Below are 12,067 nucleotides of genomic sequence, written 5' to 3' on the forward strand. Positions count from 1 at the left end.
TTTTCTCTCCCTTTTGTGCTCTTGTTGTGTTTGTTGATCCACGCTTAGCTTGACTGGTTCATTCAGAGTGCATTGTGTGTGTGCACACAGGCGTGTCCTTTTGTTCTCCCCTCTCACCCGCCTCCCTGCACTGCTTACCTGTCCTGGGCATCTTTGTTTGTACTGAATGGTGCTGCAACTGTTGGCTCTTTGCTCCTACTTGATTCTCTCCTCGACTTGAAGAAACAGGTTTTTCTTTTCTTTTCTTTCTTTCTTTTTTTTTTTTTTTAAGATGGAATTTGCCCGGGCTGGAGTGCAGTGACACGATCTCGGCTCATCACAACCTCCGCCTCCTGGGTTCCAGTGATTCTCCTGCCTCAGCCTCCTGAGCAGCTGGGATTACAGGCGCCACCACCACGCCTGGCTGATTTCTATTTTTAGTAGAGACGGGGTTTCTCCATGTTGGTCAGGCTGGTCTCGAACTCCCGACCTCAGGTGATCTACGTACCTCGGCCTCCCAAAGTGCTGGGATTGCAGGCGTGAGCCACCGTGCCCAGCCTGAAGAAACAAGTTTTTCAAAGGCAATTCTTCTCTGTCCTAATCAACTCTGGGAGGATGACTGACTGTCTCCATGTAGTGATCCCCTGGCCAGGAGGTCGGGCCCTGTCTGAGGAGGGTGGGCCTGCAGAGAGCAGGAAGGGGCAGAGGGGCTTGCCCCCCAGCAGGTGGAGAATACACCAGGGGCCTTCTTAACCTGCAGTCTGCGCTGAAGTGTGGGCAGATTCTCCTAGTTTATGTCACACTGAGTAGCACATGTTTCTTCCCAGGGCACACAGTGAGAAGGAGGACAGTGCTGGTTTCTGCCTGGTCCCCATGCCTTCGTTAACATCTGTAGGACCTGGTATCTTGTAGTAAACAGTCAGATATGCTTTGGTTGCCTGAACTAAATTGTCTTATGCCTTCTTTCTCAATCTTTCTTTTTTCTCTTTCTTTCTCTCTGTCTTTCTCTCTTTCTGTCTTTGTCTTTCTTTCTGTCTTTCTGTCTTTCATTATTTTTTTGAGATGGAGTCTCACTTTGTCGCCCAGGCTGGAGTGCAGCGGCTCGATCTCATCTCACTGCAAGCTCCATCTCCCGGGTTTATGCCATTCTCCTACCTCAGCCTCCCGAGCAGCTGGGACTACAGGCGCCTGCCACCACACCCGGCTAATATTTTGTGTTTTGTTTTTGTTTTTTTTTTGAGACAGAGTCTCGCTTTGTCGCCCAGGCTGGAGTGCAGTGGCACCATCTCGGCTCACTGCAAGCTCCGCCTCCTGGGTTCACACCATTCTCCTGCCTCAGCCTCCGACTGGCTGGGACTACAGGTGCGCACCACCATGCCCGGCTAATTTTTTGTATTTTTAGTAGAGATGGGGTTTCACGGTGTTAGCCAGGATGGTCTCAATCTCCTGACCTTGTGATCCGCCCACCTTGGCCTCCCAAAGTGCTGGGACTACAAGCATGAGCCACCTCGCCCGGCATTGTGTTTTGTTTTAATAGAGACAGGGTTTCACCATGTTAGCCAGGATAGTCTCGATCTTCTGACCTCGTGATCTGCCTGCGTTGGCCTCCCAAAGTGCTGGGATTACAGGCGTGAGCCACCTCGCCCGGCATTGTGTTTTGTTTTAATAGAGACAGGGTTTCACCATGTTAGCCAGGATAGTCTCGATCTTCTGGCCTCGTGATCTGCCTGCGTTGGCCTCCCAAAGTGCTGGGATTACAGGCGTGAGCCACCATGCCCGGCTTATGCCTTATTTATTTTTCCCTTTCTTTGTAATCATTACCCCCACAAACATCTATTTTAATTCATAACAAAACAAAGGAAATAGCAACCTTGGGAAGTTGCTTTGTTTTTTCCTTGTCCGGAAGCCTTTCCTAGTGATTGTTCATGTTTCTGTCTAGTCAAGTTGCCTGTCTTCCTGTGTTGACGACGCAGGGTGGGCTGTGATGTTCCTTCTGATAGGGAAGCAGGTAGATGTGAAGTTGCCTCCCTCTCACCTGGGTCTCCTGTGTATCTTTTGGTAGCACTGCCATTCTTTGTACCTCTGCCATTCTTTGTACCCCTGCCTCCTTTGGGGTGGGACTGCTAGGGAGAGGCCCCTGGCTGTTAGGACTGATTTGGGGTGTCATCTTGGGGCACTGGTGTGTTCTGCTCACGTGTCTGGATACCTGTCCATCTACGTTTCAAGAGTGATGCATGCTCAGTATGGACATTGGAAACTCTGCAGATGGGTAGAAGGTAAAGAGGGCAGGTTTGTGTCCATACTCCCCTTCCTTTGAGCTCTGCTTTTTGGAGGACAGTTTGCTCTCTCCATGCTTCTGCAGACACACAAACACACACACACGCACAAGTGTACGCGCTTGCATGCTTTGTGCAGGAGTGAGGCGTAAGAGGTGGGAGCACAGGTTATTTGCTTTTGGCTCAGCAATCCATTGTGGACATTCGTGGCAGTGTGCATAGATTGCCTTCATTCTTCTTTGTTTTGAGACAGAATCTTGCTCTGTTGCCCAGGCTGGAGTGCAGTGGTGTGATCACAGCTCATTGCAACCTCTGCCTCCTGGGTTCAAGTGATTCTTCTGCCTCAGCCTCCTGAGTAGCTGGGATTACAGGCCTGTGCCACCATGGTCTGGCTAATCTTTATGTTTTTAGTAGAGATGGGGTTTCGCCATGTTGGCCACGCTGGTCTCGAACTCCTGACTTCAAGCGAACTACCTGCCTCGGCCTCCTAGAGTACTGGGATTATAGGCGTGAGCCACTACACCCAGCCTGCCTTCATTCTTCTTAATGGCCGTGTTGCATTTTATAGTTGGTCTAGACTTTGCTTTACTTTGTAGGCTTTTTTTTTTTTTAGGATTGTGGGACCTTATTTAGGAGGTTACCATACGCGTTTCGAGCTTGCTTTAAATATTAATTGGTGGAGACATAGGATAGTTCAGCTTGGCGTGGGATTTGCCTGCCAGGTCAAAGGGTTCTGTTTTCGTAGTGAACCATGAAAATGATAAATTTGAATTTTGGATTTTTCTCCTCTCTCAGGGGCAGATAAGAGTGGCCAAGAGGCGGGTCGTGATGGCATCCCTCTACCTGGGGACAGGTCCTTTGGAACAGGAACTGGTAAGGCTTATGGGGAGATGGTCCTGGCAGCAGTAGTGAATGGGCCCCAACGTGCCACAGCTTTTTGTGCCATGGAGTTGGTGTGGAGCTGCCTTTCCTTGGCCTCCATGTCAGAGCCAGCTCTTATTTTTGTTGCTCCAGATGTGGGCATGTCAGGAGGGCCTGGTGAGGAGAGTGTGGGGAGGGCCTGGTGAGGAGAGCGTGGGGAGGCCTGGTCTGGGCCTTCTTGGCCTCACTGGCAGTGTCCTCCTACTGACACAGGGTCCCAGGCAGCTCTGCCTGCCAGTTCAGGGCTTGGCCGACTGTGGCCTGGAGGCCAGATCTGACCTGCCACCTGTTATGGTGTGACCTGTGAGCTAAGAAAGAATGGTTTTTACATTTTCAAATAATTGGGAAAGAAAAAAAATAGTATTTTATGACTTATGAAAACTTTAAATTTCTGTATTGGTAAATAAAATTTTGTTGGAGCATAGCCACACTCACTCGCGTATTATCTGTGGTCACTTTCATGCTGCAGCGGCAGAACTGGGTGGTTGTGACAGCGGAGATCTGGTCTGTAAAGCTCCAAATATTTACTCTCTGGCCGTTTACACAAAAGGCTTTCTGACCCTGTACTGGACAAACGGACCTGAGTGCAAGTTGGGCTGGCTGGCTGGTTCTGCCATGGGCTGGTGTCAAGTGCCAGGGCTGCGACCAGCCTTGTTCCCCTTGGACTTGCTGTTGTGCCATCCTTGTCACTTACAGTGAGATAGGTGGGTGGGAAGGAGCCAGCAGTCCCCAGGTTTGTATGAGCTGTTGGGGCCAGCGCAGGTTCTGGTGCATGGCGGGAGCTGAGGCTCAGCTGAAGTGAGTCTGTGAATGAGATCACTTCTTTCTCTTGGTCTCCTGGGATTGTTTCCGCTCCGTATAGTGAAACGGATGGGCCCATTGCTCAGAGTTAGTGCCGTTTCTTGGTCTGTCCTTGTTCAGAGTTACAGGTGGGAGCTACAGGGATTGGAGTGTGGAGAGGGAGGGGCAATGGGTTCATATGAGCTGTCCTCCCCTCTCTGCCTCTCCCAGGAAGGAGGCCTCCCTCTTTTTTTTTTATTGAGACGGAGTTTCACTCTTGTTGCCTAGGCTGGAATGCAGTGGCGCGATCTTGGCTCACCGCATCATCCTCCTCCGGGGTTCAAGCGATTCTCCTGCCTCAGTCTCCCAAGTAGCTGGGATTACAGGCATGCGTCACCACCCCGGCTAATTTTGTATTTTTAGTAGAGATGGGGTTTCTCCATGTTGGTCTCCATTTTGGTCAGGCTGGTCTTGAACTCCGGACCTCAGGTGATCTGCCCACCTCGGCCTCCCAAAGTGCTGGGATTACAAGCGTGAGGCACCACGCCTGGCCGCCTCCCTCTCTTTTAAGGATATACCCTCCACTGCAAGCCTGGGAGCCTGTGTGTTCTCACGGGAGAAGAATGGAATGTCTGCACTGCGGAGAGTGGCCAGTGGGCAGGCCATGTCTTGGATTCATTCATTTGGCAAATATTTACTAAGCGCTCTTTACGAGGAGGGCGCTGTTTGTTTTGTCTGTGAGGATTGTCTGTGTTGAAATGTACGTGGGACTTGGTGTCGTAGCGTTTCCAGGGTGGCATGGGCTGGCTGTCAGGCAGCACGCCTCTGCCTGCAGGTCCCCTTCCATTCCTGGAGGCTTGGGCCGATCAGGGCCCCTGGGTGCTGCTTCTGATGATCAAGAAGGGGCTCTCAGACAGGGAGTTTTTGTGGTGTTGGTGTCCGAGTGCTGATGGCACAAACCTATCTTTGGAGAAGATGACGAGAGCACTAGCCGATGGGGCATTTGGTTTTTCTTTAAATACACACACCTCTTTGGGTCTTAATCTTCTCTTCTTCTGTGTTCTTTCTTGGTAGGTGGACTGCCTGGAAGGTACTCTAGAAAAGTCACTCCAAGCAAAGTTTCCTTCAAATCTCAAGGTCTCCATTCTCTTAGACTTCACGCGGGGCTCACGAGGTAGGTGGCATGCACGCCTGGCCCCTCATGCTTCCTGTGTCAGATCCTCAGTTCCAAGAGGAGTTATTGTCACCCCCTCGTCCCCAGGCAGAGACAAGGCTATTTGAAGATCATCCAAGCTGGCCCAGGATGCCTGATTGTGTGAGTTAGGATTTTATTCTGCAGCCAGTGACTGAAAGCCCGACTAAAAACAGCTTAGGCAGGAGCCAAGTGCAGTGGCGCGCCCTGTGGTCCCACCTGCCTGGGAAGCTGAGGCGGGAGGACTGCTTGAGCTGGGAGTTTGAGTCCAGCCTGGGCAATGTAGCCAGACTTTGTCTCTTGAAAAACTGCCTTAGGCAAAAAGACTTTTGGACTCCTGTGACCGATCTGCTTTGGGTGGCTTGTGATTTGGGGTTTGGCTGTGTCGCCAGGATCCATCTGCTAGCTGTTTTCTTTGGCCTGGCTTCCTTCTCAGGCTCTGTGTGGTGGCCCCTGGTGGCTTAGGCTTGTCTCCCTGTGATACCTTGTCCTTTGAAAGAGTCTGGTTTCCTGAGAATCCGGTCAAAGTTCCTGAGTGGCCTGATGGTGGCGTGCCCAGCCGGGAGCTTGGACTGTGCCGAATAGTCCAGCCCAGGCCTGTGTGCTCCCCCATGGAGCTGGGGGTGAGGGGCAAGGTGGGTAGGGTCGTCTTCTCCTGAGAGTGGGTGGGGTAGTGCCCCAGGAGGAGGTTGGGTGCAGTTACCAGGAGGAGGGTGAATGGGTGCTAGGTGGCAAAAAGAGCAGGCATCTGCCATGCTGAGCACTCCAGGCCTGAGATGTGGCCAGCATACAGGACAGAGGTTGGCCCGGGAGTCCCCTGGCTAGGAGTAGCCCCATATGGTGTGACTGATTCAGGTGGATGGCACAGGTGAAGGCGAGGCCACGTGGAGGTGGCTCCTCACTGGAGGCAGGATGCCTTCCTGTTGTGAGTCAACTGCTGCATTCTCTGTCCTGTGTTCAGGCCGGAAGAACTCTCGCACGATGCTGCTCCCGCTTCTGCAGAGGTTCCCAGAGCAGGTCCGAGTCTCCCTCTTTCACACGCCGCACCTCCGTGGGCTGCTCCGGCTCCTCATCCCTGAGCGCTTCAACGAGACCATTGGCCTCCAGCACATTAAGGTGTATCTCTTCGACAACAGCGTCATCTTGAGCGGGTGAGTGCTTCCCACCGTCGGTGCTTTTGCCTTCCTGCTCTGCAGGCTGGAGGGCAGTGGGATAGGAACAGTGGGAAACCCGTTCCCCTCAGCCTTGGAGAACCTACTTATAGGTCTGGTTGCTGTGCCCCTGCAGCACCTCCCTGGCACTGTCTCTGCCACTGAGGCTGGAAACCCCCAGGGACTGAGCGGAAGCCACTGTTGATTGGGCACTTAGCATGTGCTGGCCACTCAGGTGTGTTGTCTGTTCCCACCCCCAGTGACCCTCTGTAGTATTTTCCTCACTGTGTACATGTGGAAACAGATCAGAGAGGATGAGTCACTTTGCCAGGTAGACAGAGCCAGAAAAATAAACAAGAGTCAGACCTGGAAGTCCAGGTCCTTGGGTTGATAAATGTGGGCCCTTTCACAGGCCCTCCTGGGACCAGGATTGGGTTGCTGGTGCTGAGAGAAAGCCCTTGATTGCATCCTTGCTCTGGGACGGTACCAGTGGCAGCTGTCACTTAGTGGGACAGAGAAAAAAAACAAACATGGGCACTGATAAATAGCCCTGCACGGGCCGGGCGCAGTGGCTCACGCCTGCAATCCCACACTTTGGGAGGCTGAGGCAGAGGGATCACCTGAAGTTAGAAGTTCAAGACCAGCCCGGCCAACATGGTGAAGCCCCGTCTCTACTAAAAATACAAAAATTAGCTGGGTGTGGTGGTGCACGCCTGTAACCCCAGCTACTCGGGAGGCTGAGGCAGGAGGATCACTTCAACCTGGGAGGCGGAGGCTGCAGGGAGCCAAGATCATGCCACTGTACTCCAGCCTGGGCGACAGAATGAGACAGTCTCAAGACAGACAAGCAGGCCGGGCGCGGTGGCTCAAGCCTGTAATCCCAGCACTTTGGGAGGCCGAGACGGCGGATCACAAGGTCAGGAGATCGAGACCATCCTGGCTAACCCGGTGAAACCCCGTCTCTACTAAAAAATACAAAAAACTAGCCGGGCGAGGTGGCGGGCGCCTGTAGTCCCAGCTACTCGGGAGGCTGAGGCAGGAGAATGGCATCAACCCGGGAGGCGGAGCTTGCAGTGAGCTGAGATCCGGCCACAGCACTCCAGCCTGGGCAGCAGAGCGAGACTCTGTCTCAAAAAAAAAAAAAAAAAAAGACAAACAAGCAGACACAAGCCCTGCACGGGTAGCTGGCTTTCTGTGTCTGTGTCTCCTCTTCTCAGCTAGATTGTCAGCTCCTTGAGAGGAGGAGCCCGTGGGTCACTCTTTGTGTCACCTTGGATCGACTCTGGCTTTGTCTCTTGCACGTGTTCATTGCTGAGTAGCTATTTGTTAACTGCATCTTGACCTGAGTTTGTCACCCCCCTGCTAGTTCACCTGAGAACCTGCGTCTTCCATTCCTGTAGTGCAAACCTGAGTGACTCCTACTTCACCAACCGCCAGGACCGCTACGTGTTCCTGCAGGACTGTGTGGAGATTGCCGACTTCTTCACGGAGCTGGTGGATGCAGTGGGGGATGTGTCCCTGCAGCTGCAGGGGGACGACACGGTGCAGGTCGTGGATGGGATGGTGCATCCTTACAAAGGTAGGGGCTGCCTCTGACACCCTTCTGTGGCTGTGGGTGGGGTGGAGTGAGGGCCCAGGAGAGCACACCTCTGGGTGGCCTTGCCACAGGCATAGGGGTCTTGGGTGGGAGGGCTTCATTCTGCTTTTGTCCTTGAAAAAGCCAGACAGATGTGACTCACCATCAGTCATGCTCTGTGGGTGAGAGAGCCGGCCCAGGAAGGTGGGAGCGTGGGCTTGGGACTCCTACTCGTGAGGCAGGATCACTCAGGTTTGCACTATAGGGAGGGAAGATGCAGGTGAGGAGGACTCAGGCAAGGGTATGCAGCGGCGTGTCCTGGTGACCCAGGTCTCAGGTGAACTAGCGGGGGCGGGTGACAAACTCAGATCAGGATGCAATTAGCAAGTAATTAACAAGTAGCTACTCAGCAGTGAACACGTGTGCCTGGGTGAGGGACCCAGGAGCCTGCCCTGCATCACAGGAAGCAACCAGGCCAGCGGCTGTTTGCCTAGGGCCCATTTCCCCAAGCCTATCACTTGGGCCTGTGACTCCCAGCTCCCTTGAACTCTGTGGCCCCCTGCCTGGAAAGTGAAGTGTAAGAGCTCTCAGATCTGCCCACTGGATCCAGGCAGGTCCTGGCGTGAGTGTTCTGGGCCATTTGCATTCCTGTGATTCCTGTGGCTATGGCTCCCCCATGGCCTTTAGAGGGCTGCTGCTGGATTTGCTGGATTTGAACTTGGGGAGGAGGAGCCGAACTTGGACCTTGTTGGGAGAAGAACTCTTCGAGTCCTGTGGACCTAGAATGGAAGCATTTAAGTGGGCCGTCTGGGGGAAGCCCTGTCGTTGTGTTAGGGGAGCCCTGGGCCTCAGAGCCCGACTGTGATGGTGTGATGCTCTGCCCGCCGCCATGCTCAGCTACTACTGTTGTGTTTTGAATTTCATCCATAAAGAGCTTGTGGAGCTCTGCATCTCTCTTGCTGAGCGCCTGACTAGCATCCTCAGCTCTGCCTTTTGGCCCAGAAAGCCTAAAATATTTACCATCTGACCTTTAAAGAAAATGTGTGTGGATCCCTGGTCTAATGTAACGGGCCAGGCATGGATATGAGAGAAAACAGGCCGTGCTTAGGCCAGGATGAGAGCCAGCAGTATCGGAACAGGAGTGGGGAGACTCCAGCCCAGCTGTGCTTGGGAGAATGTGAGTCCACAGAGAGGTTCAGGGTGTGCTGAGGGCCCCGGCGCTCCTCCCTCCCGCAGCCCTGTCCAGCATGCGGCAGTGTGACTCCTTTCTCCCCCGGAGGGTGCTGGCATCGACAGTCCAGACTCCTGCACGGGCTGGTCCTTCTCTTTGTTCTGTAGCCCAGCCCTGAAAGGCACTGAGTGTCTGTCCCTGCTCTCAGCTCAGACCGTGCAAGCCGGCAAGGATGACCCGGGACAGCCCTCCTTCCCTGTTTCACTTCCCTGATCAGCCTTGCCAAAGCCTTGTTGTTTTGTCAATCCTTTATCAGACAATCAGCTTTCGACAGTTGATTTTTCTCCATTTTTGTATCGTTTTCATTCTAGTAATTTCTATTCTTATTTTTGTGTGTATATATATATATACACATACACACACACTCTCACATATATGTACACACACACACACACACGCACACACACACACATATATTTTTTGAGATGGAGTTTTTTGCTCTTGTCACCCAGGCTGGAGTACGGTGGCACGATCTCAGCTCACTGCAACCTCTGCCTCTCAGGTTCAAGTGATTCTCCAGCCTCAGCCACCCAAGTAGCTGGGGTTACAGGCATACACCTCCACACCTGGCTAATGTTTGTACTCTTGGTAGAGACAGGGTTTCACCATGTTGGCCAGGCTGGTCTCAAACTCCTGGCCTCAGGTGATCTGCCTGCCCCGGCTTCCCAAAGTGCTGTGCTGGGATTACAGGCGTGAGCCACTGTGCCTGGCCTGTTCTTTATTTTTGCTTCCCTATACTGTATTCATGGTTATTTATATTCTGTTGTTTCTTTCCCCTGTCTTCTTGAGTTGGGTGCTTAACTCATTAATTCTCAGCTTTATCTTGTCTGATAGTAGCATCTTTCCTTTCAGTGTGTCTGCATGATTACCTGTCACCAGTGTCTTGTCCCAATACAAAGGGCACCCCATGCAGAGCCTGAGCCTGCCCATTCTTCCTCTCTCCCAGGAGCTGTCACTGCTGTGGGAAGCTTTCCCACATGGTGATGTGCTTATCCAAGCTGATGGTGTTTATCCAAGGCTTTCCCTGTGACCCCGTCTGTGGAGTACGCACGCTCCTTTTTTGGTTATACTTGTATGTCTTTATTTGACTGAGCTTCCTTATTGAAGTAGAACATGCACCCCGAGCGCCAGTTGTAAGTATACAGCCATGAACCTGTTCCTAGTGGACCCGCTTCCTGGAGGCCCCCTGTGTGTCCCCCCGCAAGGAATTACCCCCAAGGTAACCACTATCCTGATTTCTCCCCCTGTCAGTTTGTCTTGCCTGGGTTTAAACTTGTTTGTAATTGGACTGACAGGTTGACATGCCTTTCACTTCTGCCTGAGTGTGGGCTGCTGTGGGCCAGGCCCTTGTCTTGGGCAAACTGTATCCCCAGAGGAGCCTCGCTGTGGGCTTGGGGTCCTGGGCCCACTCAGCGTGTGTTCAGTGAACATCCAGTTGTAGCATCTGCACCTACCTGTCACATGCCCCGTCCCCTGAGCTGGGCAGAGTCCAGATCCTAACTTTCTCTTCCCTTCACTCCTCTCTCACATCTTCCTCTAGGTGACCGGGCCGAGTACTGCAAGGCAGCCAATAAGAGGGTCATGGATGTGATCAACTCAGCCAGGACCCGCCAGCAGATGCTGCATGCCCAGACCTTCCACAGCAACTCCCTTTTGACCCAGGAAGATGCAGCAGCTGCTGGGGATCGCAGACCGGCCCCTGACACCTGGATTTATCCGCTGATTCAGATGAAGCCCTTCGAGATTCAAATTGATGAGATTGTTACTGAGACCCTGTTGACTGAGGCGGAGCGTGGTGCAAAGATCTACCTCACCACTGGCTACTTCAACCTGACCCAGGCCTACATGGACCTGGTCTTGGGCACTCGGGCTGAGTACCAGATCCTGCTGGCCTCACCAGAGGTGAATGGCTTCTTTGGGGCCAAGGGGGTGGCTGGCGCCATCCCAGCGGCCTACGTGCACATCGAGCGGCAGTTCTACAGCGAGGTGTGCAGCCTGGGACAGCAGGAGCGGGTCCAGCTGCAGGAGTACTGGCGGAGGGGCTGGACGTTCCACGCCAAAGGTGCGCAGCAGCTGGCTGGAGGACGGCCTAGCATGGGACAGCCACAAGCATGGGCAGGGGGTGGGGGAGCCCTGGCACCTGCCTGTTAGAGCACTGCCCTTCTCCCTTCTTACCCTCCCAGCAGCCCTTGCAGGCACATCATAGCTGTCCCGTGACTTGGGGAGAGGAGAGCGTTCGTCTCCCCAAGTGGATTTTTATTTTTTTTTGAGACAGTCTTGGTCTGTTTGCCAGGCTAGAGTGCAGTAGTATGATCTCAGTTCACTGCAACCTCCACTTCCCGGTTCAAGCAGTCCTCCCACCTTAGCCTCCTGAGTAGCTGGGACTACAGGCGTGTGCCACCACGTCTAGCTAAGTTTTGTATTTTTGTAGAGATGGGAGTTTACCATGTTGCCCAGGCTGGTTTTGAACTCCTGAGTTCAAGTGGTCTGCCTGCCTTGCCTCCCAAGAAGTGAATTTCAGCTGTGTAAAATCCGTCTCTTTTATGCATCAAAGACCATATATGGTCACATCATTTGGTGGCAGTTGTAAAGATGTGGTGACGTAACCTCTCCTAAGAGATGGAGAGGAACATGCCTTAGCCGTGAGACGGAACGCAATGGCGCAGTCTTGGTTAACCACAACCTCCTCGTCCTGGGTTCAAGCGATTCTCCTGCCTCAGCCTCCCGAGTAGCTGGGATTACAGGCCTGTACCACCACGCCTGGCTACTTTTTTTTTTTTTATTTTTATCTTTTTTGAGATGGAGTCTTGCTCTGTCGCCCAGGCTGGAGTGCAGTGGCTGGATCTCAGCTCACTGCAAGCTCTGCCTCCCGGTTTTACGCCATTCTCCTGCCTCAGCCTCCCGAGTAGCTGGAACTATAGGTGCCTGCCACCTTGCCCGGCTAGTTTTTTTGTTTTTTTG

General features: G+C 53.0%; 1 protein-coding gene across 3 annotated transcripts in view; it reads left to right on the forward strand.

Moving 5' to 3' along the window:
• The window catches only part of PGS1 (phosphatidylglycerophosphate synthase 1), a 50,808-nt gene that overhangs the window by 18,172 nt on the left and 20,569 nt on the right, over window positions 1-12,067 (forward strand). For 2 of the 3 annotated variants that reach the window (XR_001003285.1, XR_001003287.1), the window contains exons 3-6: window positions 5,031-5,130; window positions 6,110-6,299; window positions 7,700-7,878; window positions 10,647-11,168. Coding sequence is in view for 1 of the 3 variants with exons in the window: in XM_011955685.1 (XP_011811075.1) it covers window positions 3,051-3,128; window positions 5,031-5,130; window positions 6,110-6,299; window positions 7,700-7,878; window positions 10,647-11,168 (1,069 nt within the window). In the remaining 2 variants the exon portion in view is untranslated. Of the gene's footprint in view, window positions 1-3,050; window positions 3,129-5,030; window positions 5,131-6,109; window positions 6,300-7,699; window positions 7,879-10,646; window positions 11,169-12,067 lie in introns of all 3 variants that reach the window. The other variant, XM_011955685.1, reaches the window with a different exon arrangement.

The sequence above is a fragment of the Colobus angolensis genome, unplaced genomic scaffold (assembly GCF_000951035.1).
Source record: "Colobus angolensis palliatus isolate OR3802 unplaced genomic scaffold, Cang.pa_1.0 Scaffold1, whole genome shotgun sequence".
NCBI classification, from domain to species: Eukaryota; Metazoa; Chordata; class Mammalia; order Primates; family Cercopithecidae; genus Colobus; species Colobus angolensis.